This window comes from Carcharhinus amblyrhynchos, chromosome 10 (assembly GCF_965287045.1).
Source record: "Carcharhinus amblyrhynchos chromosome 10, sCarAmb.v2.hapA, whole genome shotgun sequence".
Taxonomy (NCBI): Eukaryota; Metazoa; Chordata; class Chondrichthyes; order Carcharhiniformes; family Carcharhinidae; genus Carcharhinus; species Carcharhinus amblyrhynchos.
Window position 1 is genome coordinate 10,609,140 of NC_137333.1, and position 25,167 is coordinate 10,634,306.

Here is a 25,167-nt window from a genome sequence, read left to right on the forward strand (position 1 = left end):
AAAAGCCCTGGTGTTGTTGTGAGACTTCTTACTGTATTTACCCCAGTACAACGCTGGCATCTCCACATCATGACCCCTAAAAATTAACATACTCTTCGAATTCTGGTCCCTTGTGCATACCCAAAATTTAATTGCTCCAGGATTGGCAGCCATGGCTCCAGTTGCTTAGGCCCCAAGCTCTGGAGTTCCATCCCTCCCCAACCCCCCACTCTTCTTCACTGCCTCGCTTTATTCCTTGGAGACTCTCCTTAAAACCAAGCTTTTAGCCATCAGTCTGCATCTCTCCTTACGTAGCTTAGTGTCAAATTTTACTCATTGGATGCGCCTTGGTACAGTTTACTCCATTTAAAAAGCTATATTGTTGCTGCCACATGAATTTTTTAGTGATCTAATTATCTGACATGCATTCAGCGTTGGAGCTGCAACCTGAGGGAGGGCCATTTGGAAATGGTACCCGAGGCTAGCACCAACAAGAGCTGACGAGAAAACAGAGATAAAGAAATGTCTGGCTGCATTCCCTTGAGGACCAAATAAAATATGTGCGAAGCAATCCAATGTTGCTCCAGTCTTGTTTAAGCTGTTGCCATGGTTCCCTGCAGTGATAACTCAAATAAACTAATCATTCGAGAAGTGAAAGAGATGGGCTTATCCATGCCATGTATCTCAACACAGCACATGGTGTACAGCTGGAAGGTCAATTTTGCAATCCTGGTCACAACATTAAGACTGCACGGCCTATAGAGCACAGGATCCACAAAGGGCAGCTCACTCTCTGGCATACAGCAGATCCTAAGTAGATGTGCAGAAATGCTATGCCCATATAGAAAGTTGGGACATCTTGTTGAAGTTGTACAAGACATTGGTAAGGCCACACTTGGAATACTGTGTACAGTTCTGGTCACCCTATTACAGAAAGGATATTATTACATTTGAAAGAGTGCAGAAAAGTCTTACGAGGGTGATACTGGGACTTGATGGTTTGAGTTATAAGGAGAGACTGAGTAGACTGAGACTTTTTTCCCTGCAGTGTGGGAGGCTTAGGGGTGACCTTATAGAAGTCTATAAAATAATGAGGGGCATAGATAAGATAGACAGTCAACATCTTTTCCCAAAGGTAGCAGAGTCTAAAACTAGAGGGCATATGTTTAAAGTGAGGGGGAGAGATACAAAAGTGTCCAGAGGGCAACTGTTTCACTCAGAGGGTGGTGAGTGTCTGGAACGAGCTGTCAGAGGCAGTAGTAGAGGCAGGTACAATTTTGTCTTTTAAAAAGCATGTAGACAGTTACATGGGTACGATAGGTATAGAGGGATATGGGCTGAGTGCTGGCAACTCAGATTAGCTTAGTGGTAAAAACTGGGCAGCATGGACAAGTTGGGCCTAAGGACCTGTTCCCTTACTGTAAGCCTCTGTGACTCTGTGGCATACCTGATTACAGTGCCATCACCGAAGAAGTCACACTGCCGCGACCAACTCATACCCTCTCAACGTGGACCAAATGCTAACCATCAAGTGACTCATTGCTGGGTCTGATGATTGGCTTGAATCATCGAGGCCAACCATCAGTTCAAGACCTGATTCATTTGACTCACTTCTGGGGCTTGATTTATAGCCGCACTTGCCCTGAAAATCCCACCCGAGGTCTGTGGACCTTTCCATGCATGGTCCGCCCCTCGCCCGCTATGATTCCCGTGGCGGGCGGAACGGGAAAGTTCGCCCCCTAGTGTCTCGATGCTGAAAGGTTCCAAAGTCTTTTTGTTAGGTTGCGTTGGGAAACATCTAGAATAAAGCTATGAGGAGAGATTGGATAGGTTGGGGTTATTTTCCTTGCAACAAAGAAGGCTGAGGGGGGCGACTTAATAGAGATATACAAAATTATGAGGGGAAGAGATAGAGCGGACAGGATAAAATTGTTTCCCTTTGCTGAGAATTCTAGAATCAGGAGACATAGATTCAAAATAAGTGGCAGCGGGTGTAGAGGGGACATGTGGATGGACATTTTTACACAGAGGGTGGTGGGTGTCTGGAATGCGCTGCCCGAGTTGGCGATAAAGGCAGAGGCTCTAAACTCTTCTAAAAAGTACATGGATTTGCACCTTAAGTGCTGTGAGGTTTGATTAGAAATGACACCTGGGTGCTCTTGGGCTGGCATGGACATAATGGGCTGAATGGTCTCTTTCTGCTCACTAACCTTTCTATGTTTTTTATGGTAAGAGAGAATGTAAGTTGTTCTGTTTTATTGTGAGTTTTTCCATCTTTCCTGGACACATTTAGGGGGGGATTTTACTATCGTGTTGCGCCTGTTTTCAGGTAACATGGACAGTAAAATGCTGAGCACAATCAGTGCTGGTTTTCACGGCCAGCGGCATTTTACGAGCACTGGGTATCTGGCGCAGTCAGCCTCTCGGAGACAGACGCAGGTTAATATTTTTAAATTTATTAAAATGGGTATTTGCATCTGCTTAGCAAGCCCAGCGCTCAATGGTCCGGGCCTGCTCCCCTTTATGAACTCTCCGGAAAAGGTTCTCGCCAGCGAGGAATAGACACGCTCCCCTTGGACGAGGAGCAATTGGTTGGCCTCGCCAGTGGAACTGGAGGCCACTGAGGCCCTCCCGAGGGCAATGAGTGAGTGGGTGTCCTTTGGGTGATTCACCTGGGCAATGCCCACCAGGCATCTGTGCAGTGTCCACCGAGCTGTGCCAGGGGTGGGGCTAATGGGGCAGGGGCCAGTGGGGGAGGGGCTAGTGCGAGGATAAGGCCAATGGGGAGAGACGGGGCCAATGGGGGAGGGGCTAAGTGGGGGTAGGGGCTCACTGCTGCTCTGTAGAGATCTGTGTGTGGGGTGGGGGGGGGTGGGTAGGGATGGAGGGGGAGGGACCTGCTGCCACTCCGCAGGGAACGGTGGAGAGAGGGTGGTGGGTCCATGATTGGTGGGGTGGGGGGGGGGGGGTGCGGTGTCCACAATTGATCTGGGCGCTGGGTGGGGTTGGTGGGGGCTGTAACTTGGGTGGTGGGCCCGCGCTATTGCAGGGGAGAACTGCTTATGGCAATAACGGGGGCCTGACAGCTCTCTCTTTTTGTCCGTCAGACCCCTGCTGCTCCTAATGCGCATGTGCAGCATCAGAGGCCTGCACATCCACACTACCTCCCTCTGCAGGGTTTTAAGTGCATTAAACCCCATCCACTGGCTTCTGCACAGCGAGTCTTACACGCTCAAAATTTTGCAGGGAGAGTGTGTATGGAGGGGACTAAAAACAGGCCTAACAGTTGGATCTGAAACTCTCCCAGTGTCAAGTCTGCCAGCACTTAGACTAAAAATGGTAAAATCTGTGTGCAGTTTCGGTCGCCGCACTTGCACAAGAATATAGTGGCCTTGGAGAGAGTGCAGAGGAGGTTCACTAGGCTGATACCGGAGATGAGGGGGTTAGCTTATGAAGAGAGACTGAATAGACTGGGTCTGTACTCGTTGGAGTTTAGAAGGCTGAGGGGGGATCTTATAGAGATGATAATGAAGGGGATAGATAGGGTAGAGGTAGAGAGATTCTTCCTGCTTAGAAAGGATAGCACAACTAGAGGGCACAGCCTCAAGATAAGGGAGGGGCAGTTTAGATCGGAGTTGAGGAGGAACTTCTTCACTCAAAGGGTGGTGAATCTCTGCAATTCTCTGCCCATTGAAGTGGTGGAGGCTACCTCACTGAATATATTTAAGACACGGGTAGATAGAGTTCTGATAGACAAAGGAATTAAGGGTTATGGGGAGAAAGCGGGCAAGTGGAACTGATCCACTTCAGATCAGCCATGATCTTATTGAATGGCGGGGCAGGCTCGAAGGGCTCGATGGCCTACTCCTGCTCCTATTTCTTATGTTCTTAAAGTCGCCCCCTTAGTCACGCAGAGTATATATAAACAGGGTCAAAATTTGTATCAATTCACCTTACAGTTCAGTTTAACAGTCTCTTTGTAAGGGTCACTGTGCTTAACTGAGGCACCCGCTAATCATCATCAAAGCTTGCAATTATAACTTGCAATTTCACAATGTCAGAATATCTCAAAGTGCTCCACAGCTAAGTGTTTTTTTTTTAAGGACATTGACTGTTGTAATGCAGGAAATGTGGCGGCCAATTTGTGCACAGCAAGCTCCCACAAACACGGTGATCATCTTGTCTTTAAGTGATGCTGGTTGTGGGATAAATATTGGGCAGGACACAGGGGGAAAAAAAAAATCGAGTAAACCACATTGCTGTGGATCTGGAGTCACATGTAGTCCAGTCAATGATGCCGGTTGCTGGCTGTGAGTTTAGGAAGCATTCCTTTCCTACTGTCGCCAAGAGGAAAGAGATATATTCCTCTAAGAACAGACCTCTGCGGCTATAATTCTGCCAAGAAATGTGACAGTCGTCAAAGTGATCGAATTGTCTGGCAACTTGCTTCAATACTTCATTCATGTACAGCAGCTCAATCTGTCAAATACTCCATTACCCTTGATTTTTTTTATTTATTCCCAGTCCCTCGAGGGTTTAGAGATGGTCGCTGGTAAACACTGCCTCAGGACGTCAACTGAATGAAACAAGAACCAAAATGTCTTGTTCATTTTACTGGTGATCAAACCCTCGCTTGGCACTCTAATCAGCTTACCAAATCTCCCAACTAGTTATTCAACTTGACGGCAAATCGCACGTGTGCTAGTGAAAGAGCAGAAACAGAAGAATCGAGGCAGGGCCCACTGGAATTGAGGCAGGGCCCACCGGAAGACTGCATTTGAGCTTAAATATTTCATTAACTTGATGTATGCAGCAATACTGATCCTGGAATAGAACTTCAGCAGCCTTCAACATGCATTAACTAAAGGAGCCATTTGCAGCAGAGCTCCCAGTGTCAACTCATATAGAATAGATGCTCAGACTATATCTCCAACGACTCTGCGTTCTATTCTCTAATCAGATTCTCTTAGCTGACTTCAACATGCTGAAAGATCAGATTAAACATAAACTACATTTATGGCTACTGCAGCGAGGGCAGAAATGTTTCACTATAAAACCGATTAGATATTAAAAATTAAACCTTGCTTTAGTGTTGACGTTGTCAGAGTGAACACTCGACTGTGGAAATGCATTTGAAAGGATCCAGACATTAACACTGTGGTAACCAGAGCTGGAAAGGAAACAATCGCACAGAGGAAAAAGGAGATTTGCCAAAGGGATCGAGTTTCTCTTTTCTTACTAGACTGGTGCAGTGTAGTAGAACGAACAGAACCCTCATAACTGGGAAGAGTACCTTTATCAGACGAGGCACGAGAGGAAGCAAGGATGTGGCAAAGAATGACTGAATGGCAGCAGACTGGCATCAGACTGGAATCTCTCACCCAGGCTTGTCACGCTTTGCAATGGAGTGTTAGACACTGCATCATGCAAAGCAGCAAGGAGTGTATGCAAGGTGGTGAAGATCATTCGTGCGCGTACAGTGGGTTCGTTGAACAGCTAATAGTGAGAATCAACATCGTGAAGCTCTTAGCCGGGAAGCACACATTCACTGGAGCCTGGCAAGGGCAAATTGATGAGAATGTTTAACATTATCCGGGGGGGAAATTTGGACAGTCGTAGAAGGCGGCCATTCAGTCCATTGTGTTCCTGCCAGCTCTTTGAAAGAGCTCTTCAATTAGTCCCATTCCCCTGTTCTTTCCTTACAGTCCAGAACCTTCTTGAACTACTTATCTAAGTCTCTTTTTGAAAGCTACTATTAAATCTGCTTCCTCTAGTGCATTCTAGATCAAAACGCACTGTATAAAAACGTCCTTCATCTCCTCCCTATAGTTTTTTCCCCCCAGACATGTGAAATGTGCACCGTCTTACCAACGCTTTCACCCCTGGAGACAGTTTCTCCTTCTGTCCTCTTATCAGAACCCTTCAAAGTTTTGAAAGCTGATCTTCACATTCATATCATGTTAGTACCATACGTGAAGTAGTAAAATCAAATCAAGATTTTCTGCTGTCCAAGCTAATAATATAGCTGGAGTTGGATAATTTTACTAACTTCAACCTTTACCTCAATAAAATTGGTGTTAAGTTTATGAAATATAGTTATGGTTTCCTGCAGACATCAATGAGACAATGGATTCTATACTGATAATGGATTCTGTACTCTAGCTGAGTCTTTACCATCGACCCTAGCATTATAGGATTCAGATAAACACAAGACCCTTCATTGTCTCAATAACTTGTTGGAACAAATGGAAACACCCAAGATGTTGGGATAATTTGAGAATAGTACAAACCTTATTACTGCCTTTTACTGTCCGGTGTGGAGTTTGCATGTTCTCCCCATGTCTGTGTGGGTTTCCTCCCACTGTCCAAAGATGTGCGGGTTAGGTTGATTGGCCTTGATAAATTACCCCTTAGTGTCAGGGGGATTAGGATTGTAAATATGTGGGGTTACGGCAATGTGACCTGGGTGGGATTGCTGTCGATGCAGGCTTGATGGGCCAAATGGCCTCCTTCCTCACAGCTGATTCTAATGATTGATGTTTGCTCTCTTTGCACAGTTACGGTGAAAATGATCATCAGGATATTCGTCATGAGGAAGACACTTTCTTAATTCATGAATTCCAAAAGTAAAACAAAAAGTAAGTGTGTTGTACTTTAGATAGTTAAGCTTACTCTCAGGATTACACTGCCTCTGTTTTAGCTTTGATTCAATGTAACAGAACATGTCAGTTTGGAGAACTACGGTAGACATTTGTCAGAGTTGGGCTTTTGAAGTCTGAATAATAAACACTGCAGAATTCTTCTGGTTTCATTGAGCGGCTTATTCTGTCTGCTTTGCAGTAATATCTGAATTCACCGATAGGTTTAATTTCCATTTCTACATTCAACACACTTACAAATATCCTGAAAAATAATCGCAGCATTCTCCTTCTGCTGTCGATTGCTCCGTGCTGTTCTCCTGCTCAACTTCCTTCCTTGCAATGAAAAGGTCCTAAACTTCTCTTCAAAACCCCCTTACTGATCAGCTTTATGGCATTTACATCAGATCATCTGCTCTATCAATCCTTCTCCATCCAAACTCAATAGGCAGATTGACTTCCTTCTGTGCAGTTATGACTCTAAGATTAACAACAAAGTTGCGTACACACCCAAGTAATTAAAAGTTAATAATCATAGAAACCATATTGGACAGGAGGAGGCCATTTGGCCCATTGAGCCTGCGACAATCCCACCCAGGCCCTATCCCCGTGACCTCACGTATTAACCATGCTGATCCCCATGCTGGGGAGAGCATGCAAACTCCACACAGTCGCCCAAGGCCGGAATTGAACTCAGGTCCCTGGCGCTAACCACTGTGCCAGCCTCAGATGTTGGCAAGGTTAAGCAGATGTTGGCAATGTATCACAGGAGAGAAATCAGGTTGTGCCAATCAGTAACCACAATCTAGGCACAGGGGACCGACAGTAAGCTGCTCTAGTACCGGCAAGTTGGAAGCCCGTGCCAATTGGGATCCCAGTCGGCATTTAAAATTAGGCAGACAAGACAATCAATCTCAAGCCATGACAATGGCAGGGGGTAGGGTGGGGGTGGGGGGCGGGGGGGGGGGGGGGGGGGGTGAGGGGGTGCAGTTAAGGTCAGAGGTGAAAAAAATCCAAAAATCAATTCAGCAGAGACCAATGATAGTTTCTGGTTGAACAGTAGGGAGGGGAACTGGGGTAACATTTGAAAAACATAACTTTTGGGGGGGGGGGGGGGGGGGGGGGGGGTCATCTCCACTGCAGGCTATGAAAGGGTCACATGTTGGGTAGGCCACAGACAATCTTGACCACACTCGACACAGGCTACATCCAAATTTTGAGGAGTGCTAAAACCAGAGCTTTCGTAAGGGCCTGAACCCCTGTCTCAGTGACAAACTGTGGATGCCAACATGTACATGTGTAAACCACCTGGCAAATTGGTGCTTAGGTGTCAGTTTTACATCATGTTTCATTTTACATGAAACGGATGAAATGCCAGTGCATTATTCAACCCTTGTGTCTTTTTCTTAAATATTCATTCATGGGACATGGGTGTCGCTGGCTGGCTAGCATTTATTGTCCATCCCTAGTTCCCCTTGAGGAGGTGGTGGTGAGCCGCCTTCTTGAATCGCTGCAGTCCACATGCGGTGGGCTGACCCACAATGCCGTTAGGGAGGGAATTCCAGGATTTTGACCCAGCGCCTGCGACGGAACAGTGATATATTTCCAAGTCAGGATGGTACATGACTTGGAGGGGGAACTTGCAGGTGGTGGTGTTGTTCCCATGTATCTGCTGCCCTTGTCTTCCTAAATGGAAGTGGTTGTGGGTTTGGAAGGGGCTCTCTAAGGATCTTTGGTGAATTGCTGCAGTGCATCTTGTAGACAGCACACACCATCATGCTCAGTATTTGATATTTTGGTAGGTGTGATAGTGGAATCTGATTAGAAATCTGAGATTTGAGACCAAGTGACAGGACTCTGTGGAAATGAAAGTAAAATAGAGTGGGGCAGGAACTGCAAAAGCTGGTCATTGAGATGAAGTTGGCCTCAGAAGGCCTGGGAAGTAATGGATTAAGTATTACTCTGCAATCACTGAATCATGGTTAATCTTTTTACTGCTATCAATTTTGCCCACATCCCCTCCAAACTACGTCAAGGGAGAGCTAAACATTCTATTCAATTGCTTAAGCACTCTCTTTAATATATAAAAAAAAACACCATCAGAGCAGTGAGTGAATAAAACAGTGGGCTGGATTTTCTGTTCCTGCTTGCCCCAAAACCGGAAAATCCCACCCAAGGTCAACAGACCTTTCCATGGCGCGCCCCTCACCTGCTCCGATTCCCGTGATGGGCGAGACGGTAAAATTCACCTCAGTATTTGTTTAAACCTCAGACTTCAGTTCTCAGTGCATGGTAAACAGCCTGATGTAGGCGAAGTGATTGCCATTCCCGAGATTAACTGAATTCCTGAGGTACCAGAATCATATAGAGCCGTTCGGAGCATGCTATTGGAGGTTCAAAATCCCTGGGTGCAATCTTGCCAAAATTTGTCAAGAGTGTCAGTTTCAGACTGAAAATTGGCATGTATCTCTCCACCCCCCTCCCATTGCACATCGAGGCACTCTCACATATATAAGGGGAACCCCATCCCTCCATAGGGCTCCCCAGGGCCTGACCCTGGCATTGCCAAACTGGCTTTGCTAAGACAGGCAGCGCCAGGCATGCCCCTTACCACCTGGGGGCTATACCCACCCCGCACCCCCCCAGTATTGTCATCACAGTTGGTTCTTGTTTTTGAAAACCACTGCAATGACAAGATGCCAGCTGAGTGCGAACTAACAATGAGGGCAGATCTGGCGGCATCAAGTCCACTTATTTTAATATTTCATTTGTGAGACATGGACGTCACTGGCCAGCTAGCATTTATTGCCCATCCCTAGTTTCCCCAAGGACAGCTGAAAGTCAACCACATTGCTGCAGCTCTGGGGTCACATGGAGGCCAGAGCAGGTAAAGATGGCAGATTTCCTTCCCGAAAGGACATTAGCGAACCAGACGGGTTTTTCCGACAATCGACAAATGGTTTCACGGTCATCAACAGATTCTTAATTCCAGATTTTTTTTCCCCCCCCCCACCATCTGCCGTGGTGGGATTTGAACCGGGGTCCCCAGGCCTGAGCTTCTGGATTAATAGTCCAGCGATACTACCTCTCGGCCATCAACTCCCCTAAATGATATAATCAGACTCACTGCCCCTTCCTGAGCATGTACCTGATCGCATCATTGGAGGGGGACGGGAAAGATCCCAAACTGAAATCTCGACACACAAATCCCATTTTCAGCCCCTCATGAGGAGTTTTAGTGGCCATCCTGGGATTTGCACCCACCGTTGGTGTGGCCACTAAGTCAGGGCCCCAGATTGCAACCCGTTTTGTGCCAAATTTTGCACTGAAATTAAAAGGGGAAGTTTGCTCTCAGTGTATTTGAATTTTGTTGTATTGGGACATTTTAAATTTAAGAATTTAAGAACTAAATTAAAAGACATTTAAGAATGATGGAAATTCCCATACTTGTCACACTCGCTTGCTGATTTTGTTACATGAATTGTGAGCGAAGAATTTACTTAAACATCAGTGCACCAAGTACACTCTGGCATTCTGTCAATGAAAATACACAACTCAATGTTGTAATGGTTGTATTTAGAATTATTCGATTAACTGGTATTTAAGGTATTGGATCATATTTTATTATTGTTCCTCACATCTCTCTCTCTTTCACTTGTACAGTAACTGTTATTATGAATGTACTTAGTCGAGAGTTGTGCAAGAAGAACTGTGAAGCAGGCCTCGTAACCGAAACCTGTGTGCAATGACCACAGTCAAGCTCTAAACTCTTTGGGTGGGAGTTTCTGACCCCCAAGCCAAAAAAAAAATCCTGCCCGAGGTCAGCGGACGTTTGCGTGGTCCATTCCCCCCACCACCTCCCCTAACGATTCCTATGGCAGGAGGGATGGGAAAATTCCCCCCTTTAACTGGGCTCCACACTGGGAGGAGCTAAGCCCAGGAGTCACATGGCCCACACTCTTAAAGAGCAGTACGCACCCCAAACACCCCCCCAAGCAAGCATATATCATGCTGGTTAGGTGCATTGACCCGAACAGGCACCGGAGTGTGGCGACTAGGGGCATTTCACAGTAACCTCATTGCAGTGTTAATGTAAGCCTTACCTGTGACGAATAAATAAACTCAACTTATATCACAGTAACACGATACTGTGTTACTGGATTGGACCTTTTCACCCCTGTGTACAATGCATTTTAATTTAACTCGCAACAACTTAATATTGCTTCAATCCTGGTTCTAGCTGGCGGGAAATCAATCTAGCAACAACCATGAAATTGAGGCGATAGTAGCAGCGAGTATTCAGCAGAATTTAACCAAGAAACATGCAGGAGAAGGCAGTTTTTGAAGTGTCCTTAGTTAACCAATAAAACCTTGACAGCGTACATCACAGCATCGTTCGTACTATCTACGCAGTTTCACACAGAGACATTAGAATCAGCGATCAGCGGGTCACAGCAATTAAAATCCAGCCACCTCTGCAATGCTATGGTCTTCCCCTCCCCCCTGCCACATGGAACCAGGTGGATGGGGAAACAGACTGAACTAGAATTGAAGCATTAGCCACCACACTGTAACCAGTTCCACTCTAATGTAGAGTAGACTTCCTGCTCTTCAGGAATCAACAATCAACAAACACTTGGTGGTAAATCCATCCAGTGCAAAGATTTGTCCTCGACCAAGTGTTGCAGATTGGCACGTTCCAAGGTCCAGGATTACGTGCTGAGGGACACTCTCAAGCTTGGGCAGCCGCCACCAAGGCACAATGGGGAAAGGCCACCATTTAAAGCCTTTCAACCAAGACAGACCAAGGAGCCAGTAACTGTAAAAAAAAAACCCTCTCAGACTGCGTAGCTGTGTGCAACTCTGTAAAAACAGCACATAGTGAAATGTGATGAACGTACATAGTTTGCTAAGAACCCAACTGTAATTAATGTAATGCCTTGTAACTGGGCACTGTATTGTAAATATGACTTTTTTTTTGCACTGTTTGTAATTATTGGAAATGTCATTTCTGCAATGGTTTATTTCAGAGTATTTATGAATAAAGTATATCTTTGAGATAGAAAAAAAAATTATCCCAATTTCTCAATCAGGATTTTAATTGGATCAGAAAGTGCCCATCAGGTATCAGTGGTGGCTCAGTGTTTAGCACTGTCCCAGCTGTGCAGAAGGTCATGAGTTCAAATCCCTCTCCAGAGGCCCGAGTGTACACCCCAGCGCGACACTTCAGTGCAGCCCTCAGGGAGAACTGCACGCTAATACCTTTTGGATGAGACTTTAAAACAGAACCCTGGCTGCCCTCTCAGTCAGGGATAAGAGGTCCCAGAATATTACCTCAAAGAACAGCAGGGGCTATCTCCCTGGTTTCATGACTAACACTCAGCTCTCAACCAGCATCAATAGATTATCTGACTATTATCGTATGGCTATCTGTGAATGCTTGCTCTGTACGTCACAACAGGTGAGTATACTTCAGAAGTCCTTCAATGTTTGTTGAGCACCTTGTGACATCCTGTGGTTCTGAATACGATAAATACGATTCCGTTCTTGTAGGGAACGCAAGAAATGAAAGGAGCAGATCGCTTTTCCTCTCCAACTTTCACCTTTCAAACAACAATAGCAGATGAGCAGAGGAGTTACAGGGCAGCATGGTGGCACAGTGGTTAACACTGCTACCTCACAGTACCAGGGACCCGGGTTCGATTCCCAGCTTGGGTCACTATCTCTGTGGAGTCTGCACATTCTTCCCATGTCTGCATGGATTTCTTCCGGGTGCTCCGGTTTCTTCACACAGTCCACAAAGATGCGCGGGTTAGGTTGATTGGCCATGCTAAAATTGCCCCTTAGTGTCCTGAGATGCAAAGGTTAGAGGGGTTAGTGAGCAAATGTATGGGGGTAGGGCCTGGGTGGGATTGTGCAGACTCCATGAGCTAAATGGCCTCTTCCTGCACTGTAGGGTTTCTATGATTCTATGACAGTCTGAAAGACGTATTAGTTTGGTGTATTGGCCATGCTAAAATTACCCCTTAGTGTACCCGAACAGGCACCGCAGTGTGGCAACTAGGGGGTTTTAACACTAACTTCATTGCAGTGTTCACGTAAGTCTATTTGTGACAATAATAAATAAACAGATAAGATTTAAAAAAATTAGAACACATTTCTCTCATCACTATTTTGTCTGGTCTCCAATGTTTCCTGATGCACTCCTGTGGAAACGAGCAGATGAGAACTTTACCCTGACGGGGTGGGGAAAACATGGATTTATTTCTGAGACTCGGTCAAGTGAGGGCAAAACAAAATTCTGAAAAATCGGCTGTCGAGCAACTACAGACAGCGATGCCAGCCTACCAAGCACACGCTGGTAACAGACTCCAACCTGACACAGGAGTATAATTACTGGCTGCCACGCCAGATCCTGGATAATTATGCACAGGGGCTTTGCTTTTTAGGTAAACGCTGAACATTTCAGAACAATATTCATTTTGCCTTTTTTAATCTAATGAACTTCGAACAGTGCTCGGTTCTCAAGCTGGAGGCTTTCCTGCCTCTGTAAAATGATGTGCAAGTGTTTAGTCAGCAAGGCTGGCCTTAAGGCGAAGTGAACACTCAGCGTCTCGTAGTCAGGGATGGTGCCACAGTCAGGAATAAATGAAGGAACAGCTATTAGAGGCAAGCTTGGTGCAACCAACAGATACAGAGCAGAGAAGGCTGGCTGCCCCATCTAGAAAAGAACATACGAATACATTCCACACTGCAAAGCATATACCCCCATCTCACTGACATCTTCAAGCTATCTTGTATAAAAGCAAGAGAAAATACTTCTTACATGCAGCACTTTCACATTATGAGTATTATAATTTAGATGGCGAGCATCCATGATTACTAATCCATTTGAAAAGTGAACCCCTGACCAGTAAAGCTTGGGAACCGCAGACGGAACTCTAATAAACACTTGTTCAGCCATTGTAAGAGTACTGAGTGCAGTTCTCTATGAAAGGTAGCACTAGAGAGGGTGCAGAGGAGATTCACCAGGATGTCGCCAGGGCTGGAGAGTTCCAGCTCTGAAGAGAGGCTGGTTAGGTTGTGGTTCTCTTTATTACACAGAAGGTTGAGGAGGGACCTGATTGAGGTGTACAGAATTCTGAGGGACGTAGATAGCCGAGATAAGAAAGAATTTTTCTCCTCACTAGAGGGGGCAACCAACCAGGGGGCATAGACTTAAGACAAGAGGCAGGGGATTTAAGGAAAATCTTTTTCATCCAGAGTGTGGTGGGAACCTGGAACTCGCTGCCTGAAAGGGTGGTAGAGGCAGGAACCCTCACAACATTTAAGAAGCATTTAGATGAGCATTTGAAATGCCACAGTGTACGAGGCTGCAGACCAAGTGCTGGAAAATGGGGTTAGGAAAGATAAGAGCTTGATAACCAGCAGACATGAAGGGCCGAATGGCCTCTTTCTGGACTGTAAAACTCTACGGGCGGGATTTTCCAGCCTCGCTCGCCCCGAAACCAGAAAATCCCATCCAAAGTCAACGGGTCTTTCCGTGGCCTGCCTCTTGCCCACTCCGATTTCCATGGCAGGCGGAACGGTAAAATTCACCCCTATGACTCTGACAAGGAAAAGTCAATCCATTCATTTATCAGCACAAAAGAAAGAGAAATCTGCCAAAAATCTGAAATAAAAGCAAAAAGCTTACTGACTCCCGGCTCCACCCTCCCACTCCCACCATCCCCGCAACCCCAATCTCTAGTCTCTGGAACGAGCCTCCAATACTCTTCCTGGACAAACATTCCAAGTGCTGCTATTTACAGAAGGATAATGTTATTCTAATATGAGTCATAAATTGACACTTCAGCTTTTGGAAATTAATGCCCATTTTAACCATTTGCCTCGAGACAGTTCTCCCCATTTCATCTCCTTTATAAGTAAGTATGTTTAATAAATGCCTCGCATTCTTCAGATAAAAGTTGAATGAAGATGTGCTGCTGCATATTTGCATCCTGCGATATTTATGTAGAACTTAAGGGTATATACCCTGACTGGCTTTAATATTGTAGAAAAGAGACTGGAATCACGCGGCAGATTATGGGATTTTTAAAATTCATTTACGAGTGTTTCTGGCAAAATGACCATTTATTGCCCATCCCTAGTTGCCCTTGAGAAGACAGTGGTGAGCTTGTGGATGGAAGGCCACAGATTTCATTGAACAGAATCTCAGAATCCTACAGTATAGCAGGAGGCCATTCGGCCCATCAAGTCTGCACCGACCATAATCCCACCCAGGCCCCATCTCCACAACCCAATGCATTTACCCTAGCTTATCTCCACGACATTAAGAGGCAATTTAGCATGGCCAACACACCTAACCTGCACATCTTTGCAGCGTGGGAGGAAACCGGAGTACCTGGAGGAAACCCACGCAGACACGGGAAGAATGCGCAAACTCCACACAGACAGTGACCCGAGTCAGGAATCAAGCCCAGGTCCCTGGCGCCGTGAAGCAGCAGTGCTAACCACTCTGCCACCCAATTTGATTTACCACACCACTGAGCCCCCAATCTGAGGCATATCACTGAGGAGGTGTTGATTGGAGCCTAAGAGTTACTCCAGAGGGAAAAGGGATCATTAGATGGAACATCAATACACCCAGCTTCAAGCCTCCTGATAGCCAGCCGAAGCACAACATGCGTGAAAACCCAAGTCAGGTCTTCCCTTCATAAACCAGAGGTCATTCATTGAATACATCACTGCCTACACTCACTCATGATGTGGAGATGCCAGTGTTGGACTGGGGTAAACACGATAAGAAGTCTCACAAGCCCAGGTTAAAGTCCAACAGGTTTACTTGGTAGCAAACGCCACCAGCTTTCGGGGTTTGCCCCACTCACCTGACAAAGGGGCAAACCCCAAAAGCTGGTGGCATTTACTACCAAATAAACCTGTTGGACTTTAACCTGGTGTTGTGAGACTTTTTACTGTGTACACTCACTCACACCACACCTCCCCGGTGCTCACTGACTGACATTTCCTTCCCCCCCACCCCCTCCCCACAGCCTGACTCCTCCGTATCTCTAATCTCCTTCAGTCCTACAATACTCAGAAATCTGCACTCATCCAATTCTGGCCTCTTGTGTATCTGTGATTGGATCACTTCAGCAATGTTGGCAGTGCTGTGAGAAGCCTTGATCCTAAGCTCTGGAACTGTTTCTCAAACACAGCAGAGAGAAGGCGGAATAAGAATTCAAAGGACAGAATGTTCGGAAAAATAAAGGACGCTGAACCTGGAAGTGGAGAAAATTCACCAGCCACAGGGAAATTAATTGCAGGATCAAAGCTTCATTGCAAATGCGTTAAGGTGCAGCTTTACAGACATCAGTCTGCATCTTGCTCATGCAGTCATTCATTTTATTTGCATTATGGGACAATAATGCCAGCAGTGTTTTGTTATGAAGACTATTGCAATCCTGTTCAGTCCCATCATCATCCAAGATGTGCGAGTAAGCATTTTCCTTTTTTTTTCAAATAACCCTCCCTCGGCATCTTCTGAGAAATGGCAAACCGATCGTTCCAGCTCACCAAGCACAAAGCGCTCCTCACTAACCCAATCCCCATTAAGATTATCGCAGCACAGGGCAGCATTCTGTCCTGCTGGACCTGGACCCTTGCTGCACTTAGTCTACTGCACTGTAAAGGAAGCCCAGAAACTGATGTCTGCCCTTCAATGCTCTTTCACAAAAAAAGCAATGATGTGCATCTGAGAGGGTTCAGGATCAATTCTGGCCCCGAATTATAAATTTAAGATGGCTACTAGATTTGTCAGTCACAAAAAAATCAAGCTGGAGGTTAAAGAAAACTAAACCTGGTGACTGATTACCCGGGTTCAATTCCAGCCTCGGGTGACCGTCTGTGTGAATCATAGGACCCTACAGTGCAGAAAGAGGCCCTTCGGCCCATCGAATCCGTACCGAACACAATCCCACCCAGGCCCCACCCCCATATCCCTACATATTATACCCACTAATCCCTCTAACCTACGCATCCCTGGACACTAAGGGGCAATTTCTTAGCATGGCCTATCAACCTAACCCACACATATTTGGACTGTGGGAAGAAACCAGAGCACCTTAAGGAAACACGAGGAGAATGTGCAAACTCCACACAGACAGTGATCCGAGCCGGGAATCGAACCCAGGACCCTGGAGCTGTGAAGCAGCAGTGCGAACCACTGTGCTACCGTGCCGTGAAGTTTGCACATTCTCCCCGTGTCTACATGGGTTTCCTCCGAGTGCTCCGGTTTCCTCCCACACTCCAAAGACATGTGGGTTAGGTTGATTGGTCGTGCAAAATTGACCCTTAGTGTCAGGGGGATTAGCAGGGAATAGGATGTGGGATTATGGGAATACGGCCTGGGTGGTATTGTGGTCAGTGCAAACTTGATGGGCCGAATGGCCTTTTTCTGCATGTAGGGATTCTATGATTGCCCAGTAATTGTGAACTATGTCTTCTTTTCAAACAGCATTATATTTACTTATTTTTGTCACAAGTAAATCTTACATTACCACTGTAATGAAGTTACTGTGAAAATCTCCCAACACACCACATTCCGGCGCCTGTTCAGGTACACTGAGGGAGAATTTAGTACGAGCAATGCACGTGGCCAGCATGTTTTTCAGACTGTGGGAGGAAACCAGAGCACCCAGAGGAAACCCATGCAGACACAGAGGGGAACATGCAAGACTCCACACAGACTGCGTCCCAAGCTGGGAATCAAACCAGGGTCCCCGGAGCTGTGAGCCAGCAGTGCTGTGGTACCAGGGACAACAGTGGCAGGGAAACTAAAGCTCAGATTTCCCTCAGGTGAGCCTCCATGACGGAGGGCAATGCCACCTCCCTGGCGCTGTGAGGCAGCAGTGCTAACAACTGTGCCACAGGATATAAGGATGCAGGACACTGAACACTGCTGTGGCTCAACCCTTACACCACACAGGATGTTTAAAGGCATATAAAGACACAAACTCAATTTACAAAATAATGGTTAGAATGCGAGTCTTTGCTAGTGATCAAGTCTTAAAGGTACAGACAATGACAATCTATATCATACATGGCCTGAGTTAATAAGTAATAACTACTGAATCTGAATGTGGCATGCTTTACTCAGTCATGTGTGGACAGTTATTGATTTCACCATATAAAGTATTGGTGCACTCCCTAAATTGTGTATATGCCAGAATGTTACAATGCTCTCGTGGTGATGTAAGACTGAAACACCAGTGTCTCAAATACAGTGTTATGTAGTAATATGGATCTCAAGGGCAGTTATGAAGAATAACTAATGTTGGCCTTGGCAGCACCCTTCACATCCCATGATAAATATTCAGGATTTATTTTTAAAGTACAACACCTTTCAACTCAAATCAAAAACCTGAATATGCAGATCCTGGAAATCTGAAATAAAAACAGAAAATTGCTGGAAACTCACAGACGTATTATCTATCAGGCAACGACTAGAACGAGGGGACTCAGTTTAATAACTTAAACTCCTTTTAAGACAGAGATGAGGAGACAGTTTTTCTCTCAGAAGATCATTAGTCTGTGGAATTCTCTTCCTCAGAGAGCAGTGGAGGCAGGATTCTCCCATAAAATTCCATGCCCCCAGTTTGCAGGAAAATGGGAGTAACTCCCGCTGGTTTTTCCAGTGTGATTTCCAGAGCGAATCTCCGACACTCAGTGCATCACAAAATGCCCTAGCCAGGTTCTCTCTGAAAATCGGGGTGGAGCATATCCCGCCTGAGGGGCCAGCAGCATAGTGCTGAGTGGGCCACTGCGCAGGGGTTGACGCCCCCAACCACTGGCCTCCCAGACTTCTCCAGGCAAGCCCCGATGTCCAACCCTTGGCCTGCCCCAATTTCCTGACCTCCCCCCCCACCACATTCCCCAGCAGCCCCAACTGCCCCCACCCCCCCCCGCCCCATCCACCCCGCAAACCTGGAAGGCTAGCCCCAATCACTATCCTCCCTCCCTCTGCCTGCAATCCAGTGCAGAATGGCAATGGGACCCCCCCACCCCCATCTATCACCCTCCAATAAGCCCCATCCACCTCTGGCTCTGCCCCCTTGGCATTACCCGATGCCCGGTGGGCAGTGCCAAGGTGACCCTTGGGCAGTGCCAGTGCCAGGCTGGCACTGCCTAGCTGGCACTTGTCCAAAGGGCACCCTCCTTACCCCTGACCTCCTGGAGAGGCCTCAATGGCTTCTGTTCCTTCCAGCACGGTAGGCCATCTGTTCCCCATTAGCAGGGAGCAGTAGTAAACCCTGCTGGAGTGAACCACTCCCAGCAGGGGTGAGGATGCTTAAGTGCCCATTCTTGATGTGGAAATGAAAATTTCCATATTGTAATCATCTCCATGCCAATTTCCAGCTGTGCTCTGGGAGAATCAGCCCCTGGATTACTGAAATTATTCGAGGCAGAGTTAGGTGGATTCTTGTTCAACAAGAGAATCAATGGATATGAGGATGCTAACAGGAAAGTGGAATTGAGACCACAACCAGATTAACCATGATTTTATTGAAAGGTGCAGCCAGTTTGAAGGGTTCAAGGCCTCCTGCTCCTCAATCCTACATAGCATCTGCAGAGATAGAACAGAACTGGCTCTTTGGGTTGCGGACCTAACCTTCTGAGGAAAGGTCATCACTGAAATATTTGCACCTTTCACCTCTAGTTATTCCGGGTTTTTTTTGAAAAGGTGTGTCAAATACATTGCAGCGGACACGTGTTGTGATTAGAATGAATGTATTGATCCATTGGACTGCAGTCCCATCGTTAATTTATTAATCGTTAAAACTGAGTGGTCTTGACTTGTGTTAATTCCAAATCTTTAACTATAGCTTCCCAGTAACACTGAATTCCAGATGTAACCACCAGGACCATGACCTTCACACTCACAAAAGACCTCCTGAAGACCACAAATACTGATGAGGCGTAGAATCATTGAAACTCTACATTACAGAAGCAGGCCACTTGACCCATCGAGTCTACGCCAAATCTCCGACAGAGCACCCCACCCAGATCCTATCCCTATAATCCCATGCATTAACCCTGCTATCCTCCCCCCCACATCTAACCTACAAGTCTTGGGAAACTAAGGAGCAGTTTTAGTATGTCCAATCAATCTAACCTGCACAACTTTGGAGCGTGGGAGGAAACCGGAGCACACAGACGAAAGACATGCAAACACGAGGAGGAGAACTCCACACAGACAGTTACCCAAGGATTGAACCCAGGTCCCTGGCACTGAGAGGCAGCAGCGCTAACCACTGTGTCGCCTGCTAAACATAAAAATGATAAATGTGCCAAGATATTCAAGGGCGGCACGGTAGCACAGTGGTTAGCACTGCTACTTCACAGCTCCAGGGACCTGGGTTCGATTCCCGGCTTGGGTCACTGTCTGTGTGGAGTTTGCACATTCTCCTCATGTCTGTGTGGGTTTCCTCTGGCTGCTCTGGTTTCTTCCCACACTCCAAAGATGTGCGGGTTAGATTGATTGGCCATGCTAAAATTGCCCCTTAGTGTCCTGAGATGTGTAGATTAGAGAGGTTAGCAGGTAAATATGTAAGGATATGGGGGTAGGGCCTAGGTGTGATTGTGGTCAGTGCAGACTCTTTCTGCGCTGTAGGGTTTCTATGATTCTAATTGCTGATACACTAGCAAACTAAATGCGTGCCAATTTAAGACACCCAAGTACAGAAAGCTTCCTTCATTGCTCCTCACTCAATGCTAATGGAATCCAATTCCAAATCCAGTTGGAAAACAAAATGGAATTCCTTTTTGACAGGTTGCTGCTACTGATGGATGCTAATTTTAGATACAAAAATGAGGCACCAGTTAATAGCGTTAAAGTCAAACACAAAGAGTAGAATTCAACGATAAAGGTTGACTGCGCCCAGGAGGGAACCCAGTCACCAGAGGGTGATACCATACAATGGCAAAAGGGGCCATGAAATATCCTTGGCAGGCAGGATTAAGGAGAATCCCAAGGCTTTTTATGCGCTCCTTTTACATAATCGTGTTATTTGGCCTTTCAAAGGCAACAGAGGGATCACAGCTGATAATCCTAATAGCTCACAAGATAGGAAAGAGCTTCTTCGAAACTACTACCATTTGACAAAAAGCAGATGTCACCCACCTCAAATTTCCAGAAGATCTCAGATGCATGGCCACCACTCCCACCTCCACAAGCATACCCAGTCTCAATTGAATGTCACATAACCAGCTATAGTATGCCTATTTGATTTGATGCTTATTTGCAATGAAGACATACCTGTGTAGTCAATTATAATGCACAGAACAGATAGCCAGATGCTCACTGTTCACCTGTTGGCACATATTAAACAGCAAGTCGGGACCCCCCAGTTCGTTGGATAACAGAATGATTTTATCCCAAGATAGTTCATGGAAATAATTCCAATGCGAAGAGAAGCCAAGAGAAAGCTCTTTACAAAACATCAGATTTTTACTGAGATTTATACCCACCATGAAATCTCATGGGACATTTGATCCTGTTATGAAAAAAATAGTTCTATGGTTATCAAGCTTCAATCTCAATAAATCTTAATAGCATTTGCCAGAAGGAATTGATACGTCAGTCTTTGACTTGGTTGTTTGCAGAAGGCAAACCAATTCTGACTTCATCATAAAATTATCATAGAAGCGCAGAAGGTGGTGATTCGGCCCATCGAGCCTGCACTGACAAAAATCCCACCCAGGCCCTATCCCCATAACCCCCACATATTTGCCTTGCTAATCCCCCGACACTATTGGGGCAATTTAGCATGGCCAATCAACCTAACCTGCATATTTGTGTACAAGAAAACCACAGCACCCAGTGGAAACCCACACAGACATGGGGAGAACATGCAAACTCCACACAGTGACCCAAGACCGGAATTGAACCCAGGTCCCTGGCACCGTGAGGCAGCAGAACCGTGTCGCCCCTGACTTCTCCCCAGTTAATTCATGAAAACACTGCATTTGTAGATTTTTTTTTAAATGTACTAAACTCTTTTGCTCACCCGACATAAAGTGATGGCATAATATCAGGTATAAGAATCATTGTTGTCTTACGTGTAAGATTTATATATGTAAAACACGCACAATGTAGAATTCTTCATAGGGGCACAGGGTTTTATCCAGAAAAGCCTGGCTGGTTTATCAAATAATTTATTTATTTGCTGATGAAATAATGGAGCACTTTGTCTCAAAACACACCAGTATTGTAAAAATGCAACTGCAACCAAACAGACATGACCTACCATTGTTCCTGCTCCCACTCAAAGGGGAGATACAAACATGATTCCTCTTTGCTGCTTGTGTCGACACCTTAGCCAGCTGGTGCAATAGTCAAAATACTATTCTTTTACACCTAAGCTTCCTCAGGTATGAGAGTTTCTCTTCAACTATTTGACATCATTTAGTTTCCTCCCTTTCAATATCCTGTGTAAACCGCTAAGTATTTACATTTCAATTGAAAGTTACATTGAAACCTTTGCTTTGCTCATGTGCCCAGCATTCAAAACAGATTTCCATAAGATATAGGAGCAGATTCTGCCCATTGAGTCTGCTCCGCCATTTAATCATGGCTAAGTTTCTTGATTCCATTCTCCCACCTTTTCCCCATCGCCTTTGATCCCCTTACCCAATCAAGAACCTATTTATCTCTGTCTAACGTACACTCGATGATCTGGCCTCCACAGCCTCCTTAGATTCACCACCCTCTGGCTAAAGAAATTCCTCCTCATCTCAGTTCTAAAAGGTTGCCCCTTTACTCCGAAGCTGTGCCCTCGGATCCTAGTCTCTCCTGCTAATGGAAACATCTCTCCCACGTGCACTCTATCCGGGCTTTTCAGTATGCTATAAATTTCAACGAGATCCCTCCCTCGTCCTTCTAAACTCCCACCAAGTGCAGATGCAGAATCCTCGTCCGTCAAGCTTTCCATTCCCAGGATCATTCTCATAAATCTCCTCCCCCAGCCTAAATATTTTTGTTCTGCGTCAACTCTAGATAGACAGCCTTTGATAACTCAGTTTGTAAAAACAGTTATAATTACATTTGGAACCGGTTGCATTGCGATCCATTTCACACGCACAGGTCTAATGCTATGCAGTCAACAGCCATGACCCCGGGGTTAACACCCACGTGCTCCGGCCCACCTCACCAATCACCTACCTGATTTGGATCAGTGGCTCTGAAAACGTGGCAGGCCATCTCGGACTCGGGGTTGTCGGGCTGGGTCCTGATTAGATAGGCAAAGTAGGTGAGGTCGTGGCTGTTGTGGATGAACCTGGTGACGTGCTGCGCCTTGTGCTCGAAGATGAAGACCGAGGAGTTGCTGCTGGTGGCCCGGGGGACGCACCTGATGAGCGGGGGCGCCAGGGTGAGCAGGACCTCCCGGGCCGCCAGCGAGGAGCCGGCCTCCTGCTTCTCGCAGCGCCGCCGGATCTCGGCCATGAGCCAGGGCAGCATGGGCAGGGTGGTCCTGCGGTCCAGGGTGGAGCAGCCCATGTACCACAGGGTGAAGCGCTTCTCCGCCCGGCTCCGCTCCTCCTGTTGGGCTGGGCCGCCGCTGATGCTGATGCTGTTGCTGTCCTCCTCCATCCTTACCGACTCAGGGGCTGGCTCAGATGCGGCTTACTCCTTCCTTATCCTGCCTTCAGCAGCACAGTGACACGTGGGAGGATCTGGTCACTAATATCCCCCCAGCTCCCTGGGCCATTTGCTGAGCTGAAATGCAGGCAAAAGTTTGGGGACTGTCACAGCGCGCAGGCCAACTTTAAAAGGAGATTCACTGGCCAGTCTCTTTAGCCTTGCACCTTCCCACAGGCACGGTGTGAGCTGGACTATCAATATTTGCTATCTTTTGAGCCAGGCGTTGGAGTGCATGATTGTTTCCGATTACATAACTGTCCAGGAACGCCAAACAGCCCTGTCGATTTCTCGCCCAGTCAATGATCTGACCTCCGCGCAGAGAATTAAATCTCCTGCCAGGGCTCTCTGCTCCAGAGGGGTGAAGCTGGCTGGATAATGAAAGCAGGGAGAGGAGTGGAATCCTGCTTCCAGCCCGGTGCACTCAACATTTAAAACAGGCGGTGCTCGCAGGCGATTCCTCCCCTCCACACACACACACACACACAGTTTTGTTCTCACGTCCCGTCTTAAGAAACAAACAGAATTGAGAAGGCAATGGTATGCATTTCACAGAACCATCGGGCGGTGCTTGCCTTCCAAAGCGTGGCTGTTCCCCCTCCTTCCTACAACTGCACAGTCAACAGGAATAAGTCTCTCTCTCTCTCTCTCCTTCCCTGCTGCCTGGTGTTCAGAGAAGGGGGGGATATTCCCTTGCGCTCACACACATACGCTGCAGGTTAGCGCTTGTCCCTCTCCTCGCCGCAGGTTAGTTTCATCTGCTCCTTTGCCACCAGAGCCCCAGCAATGGCACTTGCCTCCCTCGCCTTGTTCCTGTGTCCCAGGGACTGCCCACAAAAGAGTGGAAAAAAAAAGGGAGGAGGAGAGAGCGAGAGAGAGAGAGAAAGGGCTTTTGTATCACGTTTGACTGCTAAAGTGATTTGACTGGCCGCGCTAGCGAGAGGGGAGGGGACAAGGAGGAAAATGACAACACAGGGAGGGAGAAGCAGGTAGATTCATGTAATGTCATTCATTACAGACCAACATTTCGCTGCACAGGTTATAACGCTCTTGCATTAGTCGCCAGCACAACACAGCACACATTCTCTCTTCCACCTTCAGTGGGGAAAGATTTTTTTTTCCAAAAATATACTTTATTCTTAAAAATCTCAGATAAACCATTGCAAATCTACATGTCTTTGAATTGCAAACAGTGCAGAATTAAAACTTTTTACAGTTCTATACAAATTACAGTCATAACATTTCAAAACTTAAAACTATATACATGCCTCAAAAATTACTGTGTGCCATTATTTCTCAGATTGGCACACAGTTACGCAGGTCGAGGGTCTTCTGCAGTTCCCGGGCCCTCGGTCTGCCCCCGTTACAAGGCCTTATAGTGTGGCCTTTCCCGAACCACCTTTTTTTCCAAAAATATACTTTATTCATAAAAATCTCAAATAAACCATTGCAAATCTACATCAGTCAGGAAAGATACAAAAGTCTGAGGTCACGTACCAACCGACTCAAAAACAGCTTCTTCCCTGCTGCCATCAGGCTTTTGAATGGACTCACCTCACATTTAAGTTGATCTCTCCCTACACCCTAGCTATGACTGTAACATTACATTCTGCATCCTCTCCTTTCCTTCTCTGTGAACGGTATGCTTTGTACGGCGCAGAAGCAAGAAATACTTTTCACTGTATACTAATACTTTTGACAATAATAAATCAAATCAAATCAAACCAAAAAAAGTTCAGCAGAAGCGAAGAGGCGGCACAGTGTTTCGCACTGCTGCCTCACAGCGCCAGGTACCCAAGGCCAATTTCCAGCTTGGGTTACTATCCATGTGGAGTTTGCACATTCCCCCCA

General features: G+C 46.4%; 1 protein-coding gene across 2 annotated transcripts in view; it reads right to left on the minus strand.

The window, feature by feature from the left end:
• The window catches only part of tbc1d4 (TBC1 domain family, member 4), a 252,066-nt gene extending 227,920 nt beyond the window's left edge, over nucleotides 1–24,146 (minus strand). Inside the window, exon 1 of one of the 2 annotated variants that reach the window (XM_080198110.1) lies at nucleotides 22,840–24,146. In XM_080198110.1, the coding sequence (XP_080054236.1) occupies nucleotides 22,840–23,268 (429 nt within the window). In that variant the 5' untranslated portion in view covers nucleotides 23,269–24,146. The remainder of the gene's footprint in view (nucleotides 1–22,839) is intronic. The other variant, XM_080198111.1, reaches the window with a different exon arrangement.
• Nucleotides 24,147–25,167: the final 1,021 nt, after the last annotated feature.